At 51.8% G+C, this 13,156-nt stretch overlaps 1 protein-coding gene across 1 annotated transcript; it reads left to right on the plus strand.

Moving 5' to 3' along the window:
- Positions 1 to 2,071: 2,071 nt before the first annotated feature.
- LOC125531371 (uncharacterized) lies at positions 2,072 to 3,713 on the plus strand. The gene has a single exon (XM_048695784.2). The coding sequence runs from the start codon at positions 2,220 to 2,222 to the stop codon at positions 3,435 to 3,437; it is 1,218 nt and encodes a 405-aa protein (XP_048551741.1). The 5' UTR covers positions 2,072 to 2,219; the 3' UTR covers positions 3,438 to 3,713.
- The last annotated feature ends 9,443 nt before the right edge of the window (positions 3,714 to 13,156 follow it).

Here is a 13,156-nt window from a genome sequence, read left to right on the forward strand (position 1 = left end):
TATGTACAAATTCACTCTAATAGTGGTCAATCGTCTTCTCCTTCTCTCACACAAGCTGCGGCAGATCTAAATCCCTTTTGGCCCCATCGGCCAGCCCATGGGCTCTTCTCCCCTCTGCTTGTTTGGTTGTGTGAAGAGGAGGAATCCCAGCTTCTTCGCTATGGCTAGTAGTTTAAGTTAGGTTTTTTCTTGCAGTGGTGTTCAGATGAAAGGCAGTGTCTCACCTTCGAGTTGGTCTTTTGGGTTTTGATCCTTCTTGAGTTTGTTCATGGACGAATTCGACGGTGCTCCAGTGTAGATTAATGTCATCTCAAGAAGCGAGCAAACCTTGTTTTAGTATGGAAGTGGTCGTGCTAAGGCCCGATCGGACCAATGCACCAGAATAACTGTCGTCAATCAAGAAAATTTAGATCGGAAAGATCAAATATGTAGACACATAACCGAAGAAAAACAAAGATTGGATCAGTGCACCAGAATAACTGTCATCAATCAAGAAAATTTAGATCGGAAGGATCAAATATGTAGACACATAACCGAAGAAAAACAAAGATTGGTTCGAAACAGATCCATCAAACACCAGCATGATCGAATCCCACGAGATGATGGAGACACATCGTCACACACCCTCTAACGCCGCTAGAATGCACCACCGAGGAGGAGGGGGGGATTGGACATAGAGACATTATCCCTAGTAGGGTACATCGACGCCGCCACAAGCCCCAACCGGGATGATGAACCAAACAAGGACAAGAGCATGGTCCCTCTCGCCTAAGAGGGGCGGGACCTCTCCACCTCCATGACCCAAAGAGGATCGAAAGTGAGGCGGACCGACACCGATGGGAAGAGGGAAAACCCTAGTCGCATGGGAGTCGCTTCTTGGGGAGGAGGAAAACTAAGGATATGACTAATGCATGAAGACTTCCCGGCTGTCATCGACAAGGTTAGCCTGGCTTCGGACCTTTGGTAGGGAAGTAACGACCACGGTGGATCAACGCATTGTTGTTATACTGGTAGCAAATTCACCGAGGATAGATCCACCTGAGACACACCTCCACACGCCCACCAACGATGCTAGACGCACCACCGAAACGGGGGCTAGGCGGAGAGACATTTATTCCATCTTCAGGGAGCCCCCGCCGTCTCGCCTTCCTGAGCAGGACACAAACCCTAACATATCTCAAAGGAACGACTCACAACGGAGTCCTCCAACTGGCCCTTGTTAGGATCCACCGCGCCCCATGGCCCTAGGGCCACCGGAGACAAGGCGGACCTGCGGCAGAGCTGGCGAGAGGCAGAAACCCTGGCTTTTTTTGGAGGAGGAGGAGGTGGCTGCGTGGAATCTTTGCTCGGATCTGGTTGTTGTTCGTCCATGTTCGTGCGTTTTTGGGTCGGATTCTTTCGATCTACGTTATTCTTCATCAGCGGTGGTTGCTGTTATGGTGCGCTAGTTCTATGGGGTCTTAGCACGACAACTTCCCGACTGTCTACTACAACAAGTTGTGCCCGACTCCGCCGAGGGAGGGGCGATGACGGCGGCGTGCCTTCGGCTCGCTTCAGTGCTTGTAGTCGTTGCTAGGTGGTTTAAGGATCTGGATGTAATTTTTATTATTCCTGGTGTTCGTTGTACTGTCATGATTGAAAATGAATAGATCGAAAGTTTTCTCGCAATTTTTTTTATCGCATCATTTTTTTTTTTGGCAGTAACTAGCACATCAATTCAGCTGGTTAAAAATGCAGTTGCATAAAAAAAGTTATGCCCCATAAAATAAAAACCCAGTCTATACAATGTGTGTAACCATGTGGATTTTGGTTAGGTGAGAAGTACTAACTCGTATTGATCATCAACAAAAAAAATCCGAATTTCCAGTCGACTGGGATGTAGAGCCTACTGTAGCTTGGTGTGTACTAGTAGTATATCAGTATTGGTTTAAGCACTCCTCGGCCACTGGTTTTTCGAAGACAAAGAGACAAGGAAACAGGAAATGCAATTCCATGGCGCAGAGCGGCGGGAAGAAATTTGGGAGCAGCTCCGATGTTAACCGGGCCGCGAGTCCATCCGTGCGCACCATCTTATCACCACCCAAGCAGCCCACTCCCTCCACAGCTTCCATCGCATCCTCTCCTCCGAACTCGCCTTCCCTCCACAGCCACAAAAGCCGTTCCTGGAGCTCGCCAGCCAAGTCTCTCACCTCGCCTAGCTCCAAGGCACCAGGCGCACCATGGGTTGCTCGGGCTCCAAGGAAGTGGCGGTGGCCGAGGTCGCCTACCGCCCTCCGGCCACCAGCGTCTCCCTGTTCGACATCAGCGCCGTCGAGGAGCCGTGGCTCATCGCCAAGCAGAACGCCGCCGCCGCCAACGGCGACGTCGAGGCAGACCAGAGTGATGACGAATACGAAGACGACGATGAAGAGGAAGAGGAGGAGGAAGAGCAGGACGCCAAGAAGCCCACCGCCGGCGTGGCGCTCCCTATCCTCGACAAGCTCGACGGCTACGAGCTCGCGCCGGCGTCGTGGTCCGAGGTGAGCAAGGCCCTTGAAGACATCAAGCCTACGCTCGACTCCAAGCAAACGGCGGAACCCAAGCCTGCCCCCAAGAAGAAAAAGAAGAAGAAGAAGCAGCCAGCTGAGGTACAGGCCCAGCCGGCGGCGCCGCCGCCAACGCAGAAGGAGCAGACGTCCCAGACGCCGTCTGTTGGCGGCACGGTCGAAGCTGCCAAGAAGGACCCGCCGCCGGTGAGGCCGTACGCGCATGTCGCTGAGGATTCTGACACGAAGAAGCCCCCGCCGCCGGAGCTCACAGGGCGGCGCGTCGTGAAAGAAAACCCCTTCCTGCTGCGGGACCGCGAGGCCAAGAACGCGGACGGGACCGCCGCCGCGCCCAAGTGGCGCCGGAGGGACCCGTTTGAGGGGTATCCGGAGCGACGCCCCCCGGGCGCGAGCGGCGGCGGGGTGGTGCTGTACACGACGACGCTCCGCGGCGTGCGGCGCACGTTCGAGGACTGCGAGCGCGCGCGAGCGGCGGTCGAGACGTGCGCGGAGGCGGCGGGCCTGACCGTGGACGAGCGCGACGTGGCGCTGCATGGGGAGTACCTGCGCGAGCTCCGGGAGCTGCTGGCGGCCGACGAGGAGCAGGGCGCCGGCGTCTCGCCGCCGCCGAGGCTGTTCGTGATGGGGCGGTACCTGGGCGGCGCGGAGGCGTGCGCGGAGCTGGTGGAGAGTGGGAAGCTGGCGGAGATGCTGCGCTGGGCCAGGGCGCGCGGGGAGGCGTGCGCGGCCAAGGACGGCCGCGGCTGCGAGGGGTGCGGCGGGGCGCGGTTCGTGCCGTGCCTGGAGTGCGGCGGCGGGTGCAAGGTGGTGGTCGGCGGCACCGGCGGCGTGGTCGAGAGGTGCGGCAGGTGCAACGAGAACGGCTTGATGATGTGCCCCATCTGCCACTGACGGAGCTCCAAACTTTCATCCATGCGTCTGTGCATACGTACACAAGGCAAGCATGTCGTTGCCTGCCGCGATCGTGCTTAAATCAAAGCATGTTCTCTGTAGTATATGGAATACGGTAAGTACAGTTTAAGAAGAACAGGGTATGGCGTGTTGAACCGAAAAGGAAAACTTGGGCGTGTGTTGTGCAGCTTTGGCAATCTGGCTAATTGATGGAGTAATCTCTTGTAAATCTGGTTGTCGGCCAAAGAGAAGAAAATGAGTATGGCTTCGGTTGTAGTTATCCTTGTCAATGGTGGTGGTAGTAGTAGAGATGTTTGCTAGAGCTGCTGGGCTGCATGCCTCGAGAGGCATGAGGGAGTAGAAGCCGCGAGGCAGCTTGTGAACCAGCTCGGCAAGCACAGCTCGCGGAGATGATGAAGTGTCATGTCGTGATTCAAATTCAGTATAAAGATAAGGCTAACTTCTGATGAAGCGAGACCCGTTGTTGGAGAACGGGGCGTCGACCTGTTGGCTGGGCAGCTGAGGTTGCTGCCAGTCCATCCGAGTTCGAGTTCCGGCACGGACGTGTGGTGTCCATGAAGTTTCTTCTATAAAGAAAAGCCAATGAAGCTTAGCCCTTGGGTTGATCTCATTTTTTTGAGACCCGTCGTCGGTAGGTTTCGACCGAAGCGGAGCGAAGCGAAGTTAGGATATGGGCTCTTGCAAAAAGGAAAACGTTTGGGTACGGTACACCGGCCGAAACTTCGGCCGGTCTCGCGGGCTCGCTCGATCCCAAATTCTCAATTAATCTGATCTGGCGGTCTCGTTTTTCCCGCACATGCCCCCTTATCCTCTCTTCCGCCCCGCTCCTGGCCTCCCGCAGCGAGCGCGCGTCTACTGCACAGCCGGCCGGCGAGGGGACCTCCAGCACCATCCCGGCTCTCCCCCGACGACCACATCACATCAGGATGCGAGCTCTCTCTCGAAAAAAGTTGCAGCTCCCGCACGCAGCAGATGCAGCTCAGCTCTCTCTTGAAAAAAACTACAGCGCTCGTGCCAGCAGATGCAGTTTCCCTGTCGCCTCCGCTTGCAGCTCAGCTCCCTCGTCGACATTGGTCGGCCGTTCACCATGGTCACCTCCTCCGTCCATCACCTACCGAACCTTTCCAGCACTGCGCAACACTGGTTGCAGCTTTGACCTCTGCGGTTGAAGCAAAAGAAAAGATAAATGTCATGGTTGTCCTCGAGGAAGAAAGCCGGTTCCAGCAAATTTCATGGCTGTTTTGTAGCACCACTAATGTTCGGTTCCAGCAAATCCCGTGGCTGGTTGTAGCACCACCAATGCCCCATTCCAGCAAAAACTGGCATATGTTTTTTTGCTACATCAGGGGTCCAAATATGCTACAACCGGCGATCCAAAGTGCTACAACTGGCATATTTTTTTTCGAAATGGAGGCAAAAAATTTGCCTCATCTATTAAAGTAGAGGAGAATAGAGTTTTGTAGAGTTACACAAGACCGAAGTACGGCATGACAATTACTCGCGCAATACAATTTTCTCTAATTGTTTAGTCCCTGCAGTAACCCATAAGTTGGCCTCATCTATAATAAGCTTGAGAAGGATTGGCGGTGGCGTCTTTTTGTGGCGGAAGACTCTAGCGTTCTTTCGTTCCAAATTGTGCAGGATACGAGCATGATAAGGAAGGCCATGGCTCGACGATCCGGAATGCTTGAATTGGTGCCGAGAAAAGATCACAGTGCACCCACCAATCGCTTCAGCCGCGTGATTTCAAAGATAGTATGTCTATAGATATTTTCTTTTTTATAACAATACCGGTAACTTTGTACATAAAAATTTTAGAAATTTTTGTAAGAGGAGCACTCTGCGCCGGTGCGCCGGCCGAAACTTTCGGCCGGTCGGATGTGCACCGCCCGATTAACATTAACACAGCCGTTCGATTGTCTCCTCTATCCAAACAGCTTCGCTCTAAAACGCGACTCTAATCCAGCGAGGCACGGCTCACCCGCGGCCGCCGTTCGAAGCACCTGGCGTCGGCGTCGCGGATCCTGGTTAGGCGCTCGAAGCTCCCCAGAGTTGCCTCGCCATCGACGCTCGCCACGCCGTCGGTCGCTGCCGTAGATGCTCGCATTTTTGAGTTGCTGGTTGCAGCCCTGCTGCACGACGGTAGCAGCTCTCCCACACTTCCTCCTCGACCTTTGCGGCCGTGGGTAGCCGTCGCCGGCCACGGCGCCGCTGCTCGTCGCTGACAGCTTCGCCGCTGGTGGCGCCTCCCCAGTTGCAACGTTCATGGAGGCGGCAAAGTAACTCGCGAAAACCACTATATGTAGTTCCAGCAAAAAATTGCATCGGTTGTAGCTTATCCTGTCACTGGTTGTAGCTCGCCGTGCGCAAGTCGTAGCCTCGATCTTCTCTGGTTCCAGCAAAAAGAAGACGGCTGTAACAAATGGCGTTGCAGGTTCTAGCAGGTGGCCTCGTGGTTGTAGCATTCTCGACATTGCCGCCTCTGGTTTTGCGGCCGTCGCGCCACCGTGGTCACCACCGTAGTAGCAAAACATTATGCCGGTTCCAGCATCTAGCGATAGCGGTTGCAGCATCTGTGGGCACGTGGTCACCACCGTAATAGCAAAACATTATGCCTGTTTCAGCATCTAGCGATAGCGGTTGCAGCATCTGTAGGCACGTGGTCACCACCGTAATAGCAAAACAAATATGCCAGTTGTCTTCTTAATTAATCGATGAGGCAAAACTTTTGCCTCCGTTTCGAAAAAAAACCTCTCGGCAAGGTTGCATGGGAAGCGGTTATTGGGCGTATATGTGCCGGTAATCAAATTCGGCTCTTGGAAGCATATGCTCCTCCCCATAACTTTTTTCCAAATGTCAAAAAATATGAAAAAAAATAAATATGATCATTGTCACACCAAAACGCTACCTGCAAATTTTTAGGAGGAAAGTTTAAGTATTTTGATCTGTGCAAAAAAAAAACAAGTCAAACGACAAATGTTATCTCCAAATATTACACTTATTTTTGTTTTTTCACCGGTGAAGCACCGTCATCTCGCCTCGCATTCAGAATTTTAAATTTTATTTATTATTTATTTTGAATTTACTGTTCATTAGGGAGCATATGCATCCAAGAGCCAAAACAGCACTCCCGTGTATGTGAACACGCATATGACATCAAAACATTGGCCGCAATAAGTAGGCAATTACATATGAGATATTAAACCGGCATGGAAGCCGAGAAACTTATTCTGACCACATGTCCGTTCATGAGCAGGCCGGTTTTAAACGCAACGCCGGCCGAGCTCCTTCCATCCGCCTTCTATTTAAACAAGGCCAGACGATCCCGGGCAAGAATCGCACCCCTCCGCCGCCCCCCCATCTCCTCCATCATTCTTTTGATGGCTTCCGAAGAGCAGTTCTCCGGCATATAAGCCGTCTGGGTGGCCGGCCGAGCCCGCCAGATACGAGCGAGGCAGCTCGCTGCTCCACCTCTCTCGCCTAGCCTGACAGAGCCAGTTGCCATCCAAGCCGGCACATGGTACAACACCTCGGCGCTCCAGGCCAGCTCGATGAGGAGTGGCGAGCCAGCGGGGAGCACGGCCGCACGGGCATCGTCGCTGCCATCGACGACGCTGCGTCATACCGTGCCTCCCATGTCTGCGCCCACGCCTCCCGTGCCTGCGGTCGCGCCATGAAGGTAGAGACAGAAGCCGGGGGCACGGAAAGTGACGAGTCGGTGGCCAGCGCCTTCGTGTTCGCCATCATCATCGAGGAGAAGTAGAACACGGGAAGTGGCCGCCGCTTGGGTTCCATGAAGACCACCGCCAAGGCGACACCGGCGTACACAACCGATGTCTTGTCCGGTTCTTCTCTTGCGAGGGCCTCTGTCGATCCCACATGGGCTTCACGGAAGCGTAGGCGCCACCTTCCCCTCCCGCTGAAGCATCAGCTGGGGTTCCACTCCGATGAGCGATGGGGAAGCGAGCCATCATTTGTGCTAGAGTATATTCCTCCAGAGCTTCCGGTAGTCCGATGATCAGTCTGCCGGACATGAGGAAGACAAAAAGATCCGCGGGCGGCCATTTAAATGAGGTATTACTATACCTTGAGAGACGGACTAGCACCGCTTAGTTGATGTAAATGTAATGAAACCCGTCATGTTTATATGAAAATCCGGCATTTTTATATGAAATCCGGCCGTGTTTGATCGAATTTTGTTAGGTTAGTTTGAGTTGTTGTGCTGACGTTGGATGACGTCCTCCCACATTCGTATCCGTAGACTGATCCTTCCTGTCAGCTCGTGTGCATTTCTGTTGCTCTGTCTTCTGCTCTTCTGAACCTTCCAGTCCACCAGCGTGACCTATTCTTAAGTGTTGACGTTAAAGCATCGGACACCATATTCCATCAGGGATGCTCTGCTGTGTCCTCCGTCGCCTTGCATCAAGCAAACATGTTCTGCTTGCACTTCTTATCGTCAAGCAAACATCTGGAAATCAGGTGGTCGGGCAAAGACAAAACAATAATACTGGAGGAGCCAATGGTTACCGTTACCTTTGCTCTTGAGCCACAAAGTAATTTTCATTAAAAATTAAACTTACAATATGTACAACATAAAGAAAAAAGAAAATAAATGAAAAACTGCTATCAGTTAACAGGACTTTTGCTCTGAATAACAACACCATTCCTCAGGTGCCAAAAACCAGCGGCACAGCATCAGCAGGACATTGCTTCTGATCTCCGTACAGGGCGCCAACAGACTAAGAGCAGCCAGTCAGGGCCTGAACTTCTGAATGCCTCTTCAGGCAGTAATTCCCGAACTCCAGGGTACAACATGCAGTAGCATGGTGGGCATCTTCATACCCATTCCCACGTATGTCGCACCCCAGGGTACTTCTCTTCTTATTGTGATTTGTCGCCAGACAGTCAGTCGCAACACAAAACCCAATTATTTCCTAATGTTTTGTTGTCTCTTCTTATTCTCAGCATAAACATGATTGCCCTTAACAAAAATCATTTTGAGCATCAACATGCTTGCTCATAGAAAGCGCGAGAAATCGGTAGCATCATGCGCTGTTTCACCTCACCAACGGGAGGTGAAACAACAAGACCAACGACTGCACGGATCACAAGTTCCTTACAAACCTAGGAATCTGGTAACCAGTTAGGCATTTAGGCTAGGCTGCACACACTTCTCCGTGAAAATTTTGTCAAAATGACCACAGCGATAGATGCACACACTCACACAAGGATTCAACTCATTTTCTTCCTGTCTTGCAAACTGGCTGCACCGTGCTTCAGGAGGAAACACAGGAGCGAGCCGTAGTACAAACTAGCAAAGATGTTCTCCATAGCTCAAGACATAGTTTGAACTGAGAGCATACCTGGCATGACAGTGAACTATTATTTCCTTATGATGACCGCAGCCGATCGCCTGCACTGGCCTAATAAGAATACATCTTTTAGGTAAGTTATTATTGCCAAACAGTATTGTGCGCGGATGGAAATCGGGTGTGATAGTTTCTTGAATACAGTGAACACCAAATAATCCCTAATGCGCAAAGTAATAACCAGTAACTGCAGTTAAAAAGAACAACAGTAAGAAAGACACCACAAACACTTGGTTCATTTCTTATCTTTGCTATCAGCTCTACATAGGTGATCCTAGCTAATTGTCAAAGGAATAGTGCTAGTGTAGTATTAATTCCTTAAAATAGTTAGCAGCCAAAGTGAAATGATAATTCCAAATGATGCACCGATAACCTGGAATTATAACAGAATATTCCAAGTGATGCAATGGATTAATGAAGAGTGAATTGCAGAACGTTTCTGAAAAGCTGGCTATAATTTAATCACTTGTTAATCACTAACAAGTGGATGATCGGCTGCAGCCAAAAAATAGGAACATGACACGCATGTATATCTGCTAAGTTCAAGAAAACAGAGACATGAGTCAGAGCAACAGGCAACATTTCAAAAACTGACCCGAATGACTTGTTTTTTTTTTTGAACGGTCACCGGGGGGAGAGCTTCCCCACCTGAATATATTACCACTCAAAGGAGATGTCGAGAATTACAACAGCAGTTCGGTTACAACATCAGCCAACCTGAATGACTTGTAACTTTAGTATTAACTTCACGGGAACCACTTCAGCCAAAAAGAGTATTCACACAGGTGTAAATTTCAGGCAACCATGAAACAATTAGAGCTTCTTGATTATAACCTATCTAGCCGGCTCATAGTGGACCTAATTCATACACACTGCGGCGGTCAAAGAAAAAAGAACATGAGGCTGGCAATTACAGAATCCAAAGGGGAGACAATCTGCACCTGCGCCTGACCATGATAACCTTTCTTCTGCTTATCAGTATAAGTTTCATTTCTCCAGCTTATCTTAAGATCAAACATCAGGTGAAGCATTGATTCCTTAGAATGCTTAGCAGATAAAGTGAAATGATTAATATAATTCCAAAGGATGCAACGCAAAGGCAGAATTGTAACAGTATGTTTGAATACCTAACCAAATGCAATGGAATCATGAACAAGAATGGACTGCAAACCAGAGCATTTCATCAAAAACTTGCTTATAATTCAATCATTCAATTAAACTAATTCTCCTTGCACTTGTAAGAAAATCAGGTGCAACTTGCTAGGAGAAGTAGTTTAATTGAAAGATTGCATTGTAAGCAACCTGCTAAAACACAACATAGAAACAGTTAACGCACATATATTTGCAAACATTTAGTATTAACTATTAAGTACTAAGAACTAAAAAGAAAGTCCATTCTTCAGTTCAAGAAAATAGCACATGAGCCGGAACAATTGGCAAGCATTTTCAAATGCTGGCCCAGATGACTTGTAATTTTAGCATCAGCACTCACGGCAACCACTTCAGCCCAAAAGGATATTCAATGAAATACAACGCAAGAGTGTTAACAGTCAAAAATTCTTGGTCATACTAACCTGTTAACAATCAAAGTTTGACTTGGGACAAACCTAATATGCGAAGTAAAAAGGAACGGAGGGAGTATATAAAAAAGATACAAACCATCTCATAGTGGACCCAATTCATACGCATTGCGCCGGTCATAGAAAAAAATATCATGGCTCTGCACATCAGTACAAGTTTCTTTCTCAAGCATATTTTAAGATCCAACACCATATGATGCATTGCTTCCTCACAACGGTTAGCACCTAAAGTGAAATATTTTTTTTTCAAATAATGCAACAAAAAGACAAAATTACAGCAATAACAGAACATTTCATTTGACTACTGCGCCAACTTTTGTGAAAATCAGGTACAACTTGCAAGCCAAGAAGGAGGATAATCTACCTCATTTCACCTTTGGCAAAAAACAAACACAAAAACAGGAATCAAAGGTACATTTGTTAAATAATTAGTATTAAAAAGATAACTAGGTAATCTCCAGAAAAGTAACATTAATTAAAAGACAAGTCAATTATTCGGTTCAGTAAATAGAGACAAGAGACACCTAGATTGCTAACTATTGAATACTACTAAGATCATTATATAAACAGGGAAAATAAGTCCACTCTTCAGTCCAAGGAAACAGAGACATTAGTCAGAATATAGGCAAACATTTCAAACGATGATCCAAATGGCTTGTACTTTTAGCATGAACACTCACAGCAGCCACTTCCGCCCAAAATGATATTCAATGAAATATAACACAGCCATGAAATAATCTGGTAGAATCAAGTACTCTACCAGGTCTAGGCCGTAGGTGGTAAGGGAAGGATGGAGGAGGGCGTGGCGAGGAACGGGCGCGCCGGCGGCAGGGCGCCGTCGCGAGCTAGGAGAAGGGCGGCGGCGGTTAGGGCTGTTGGCGGCTAGGGTTTCCGGCTCCTCAGGGAGCCGGGCAATAGGAGATAATATTCTTCTTATTGCTTGATTCCGAAAGAGTCTTACAGCCTATATTTATAACCTAGATAACTTGCATAATAATTAACCTAAGATAACTTGTGGGCCAAGCCCCCTAACTACTGCCCGGTGGGCCTCTTCCGGATATAAACTAAACCGGCCATAACACTTCTCCCCGCCTGCACAAACAGCTCGTCCTCGAGCTGTAGGGTGGGGAAGCGCTTGCTGAACTCCTCGAGGTAATCAACCAGCGTCAAACACCTTCTCGACATCTGGGACGGCCAGGTCGGCGGCGATGGCGTCCTCCGGAATGTAGTCTGCAACCTCTAGGTAGAAGAGTCGCGGGCAGGCGTGGCCGGGCTTGTAGGGATCGTCGCAGTTGAAGCACAACCCTTGGCGGCGACGCTCGAGTATCTCGGCAGAGGTGAGCCGGCGGAACGGGCGCGCCGCGGTCGCGGCGAGGGGTGCCGCGGAAGCCTGCGCAGACCGACCCGGTGCGGAATCTGGCGAAGGTAGTGAGCCAGCGGCCCAGAACGGCGAGTCCTGCTGAATGGCCACCGCGCGGCGCTCGAACGCGCGGGCGTAGTACATGGCCGTCTGGAGATCGGGGGGATCCCGGAGCTCGACGTCCACGCGAATATGGTCCGGCAGACCGCCCACAAATAACTCGGCGCGCTGAGTCGCGGAGACGCCCGGCGCGTGGCACGCCAGGGCCTGAAAGCGGTCGGCGTAGTCCTGCACCGTGGATGTGAAGGGTAAGCGGCCGAGGGCCGCCAGTCGGCTTCCACGGATAGGAGGCCCGAACCGGAGGAGATAGAGCTTCCGAAAGCGCTCCCATGGTGGCATGCCGCCCTCGTCCTGCTCGAGGGCGTAGTACCAGGTCTGCTCCGCGCCTCGAAGATGATAGGACGCGAGCCAGGTACGATCCGAAGCGAGTGTCCGCTGCCCTCGAAAGAACTGCTCGCACTGGTTGAGCCAGTTGAGGGGGTCCTCCGTGCCCTCGTAAGTGGCGAAGTCCAGTTTGGCGAAGCGAGGGGGTGTCGGCCCGCCGTGCCCGGGGGCGGCTGCAGTCGCCAGCAGCGTGTATGCCGGTTCGGGGATTTCTAGGGCGTAGTTCGCCGAGCTGGAAGGATGATCAAACCGCAGAGAGGGCGTCGGGTGTTCCGGCGCCGTGGAGTACACCAGGCCCGGAGACGATCCGGTCGCCCACGCCGGAATCGGCGATGGTGACGGCGGAAATTGCACCTGGTGCAGGGGTCGACCCGTGGCCCGAGACGCGGGTGGTGGTGCTGACGATGGCGGTGGCGCCGGGTGGAGCTGCTGCACCGGCGCCTGCGTCGGGGGGGGGGGGGGGGCGGCGGTGGCGCCGGAAGAAACTGCTGGGTCAGACCCCCCAGCGGCGCGGTGGAGGCCGGCCACGCTGGCCAAGGCTGTCCCGCCGCCGAGTAATGCGGCAGCAGCAGCGGCGGTTGGGGCGCCCCTGCGTAGGGCGCCTGGAGGGCCGGGGCGGCCCACTGTAGCGGCGGCGGTCCGTAGGCGGTGGTGACGGCGCTCGGTGGCGGGGGCTGGTTCCCGGCGAGGTAGAGGGTAATGCCACTGACCGTCTGGACAAGCTCCCCCAGGGTGCCCGACACCTCCTCCCGCGAGAGGAGCGGGGGCGGATCCCCCGTAGTGGTGATGGCCGCTGGTGCGGAGGGGGCGGTGGTCCCGGACGCGATCTCCGTCATCGCCATGGAAGTGGTCGGCGGCAGCGAGAGCGGGACGGAGGTAGATGGTAACGGCGGCGGTGATGGAGGGAGTGACATGATCGGCCTGGTGTCTCTGGATACCAAATTG

The sequence above is a fragment of the Triticum urartu genome, chromosome 3A, assembly GCF_056163025.1.
Source record: "Triticum urartu cultivar PI428250 chromosome 3A, HENAU_Tu73, whole genome shotgun sequence".
NCBI lineage: Eukaryota > Viridiplantae > Streptophyta > Magnoliopsida > Poales > Poaceae > Triticum > Triticum urartu.

Coding starts and splice junctions, on each gene's coding strand:
- LOC125531371 (XM_048695784.2), top strand. CDS start 2,220: ATGGGTTGCTCGGGCTCCAAGGAAGTGGCGGTGGCCGAGGTCGCCTAC.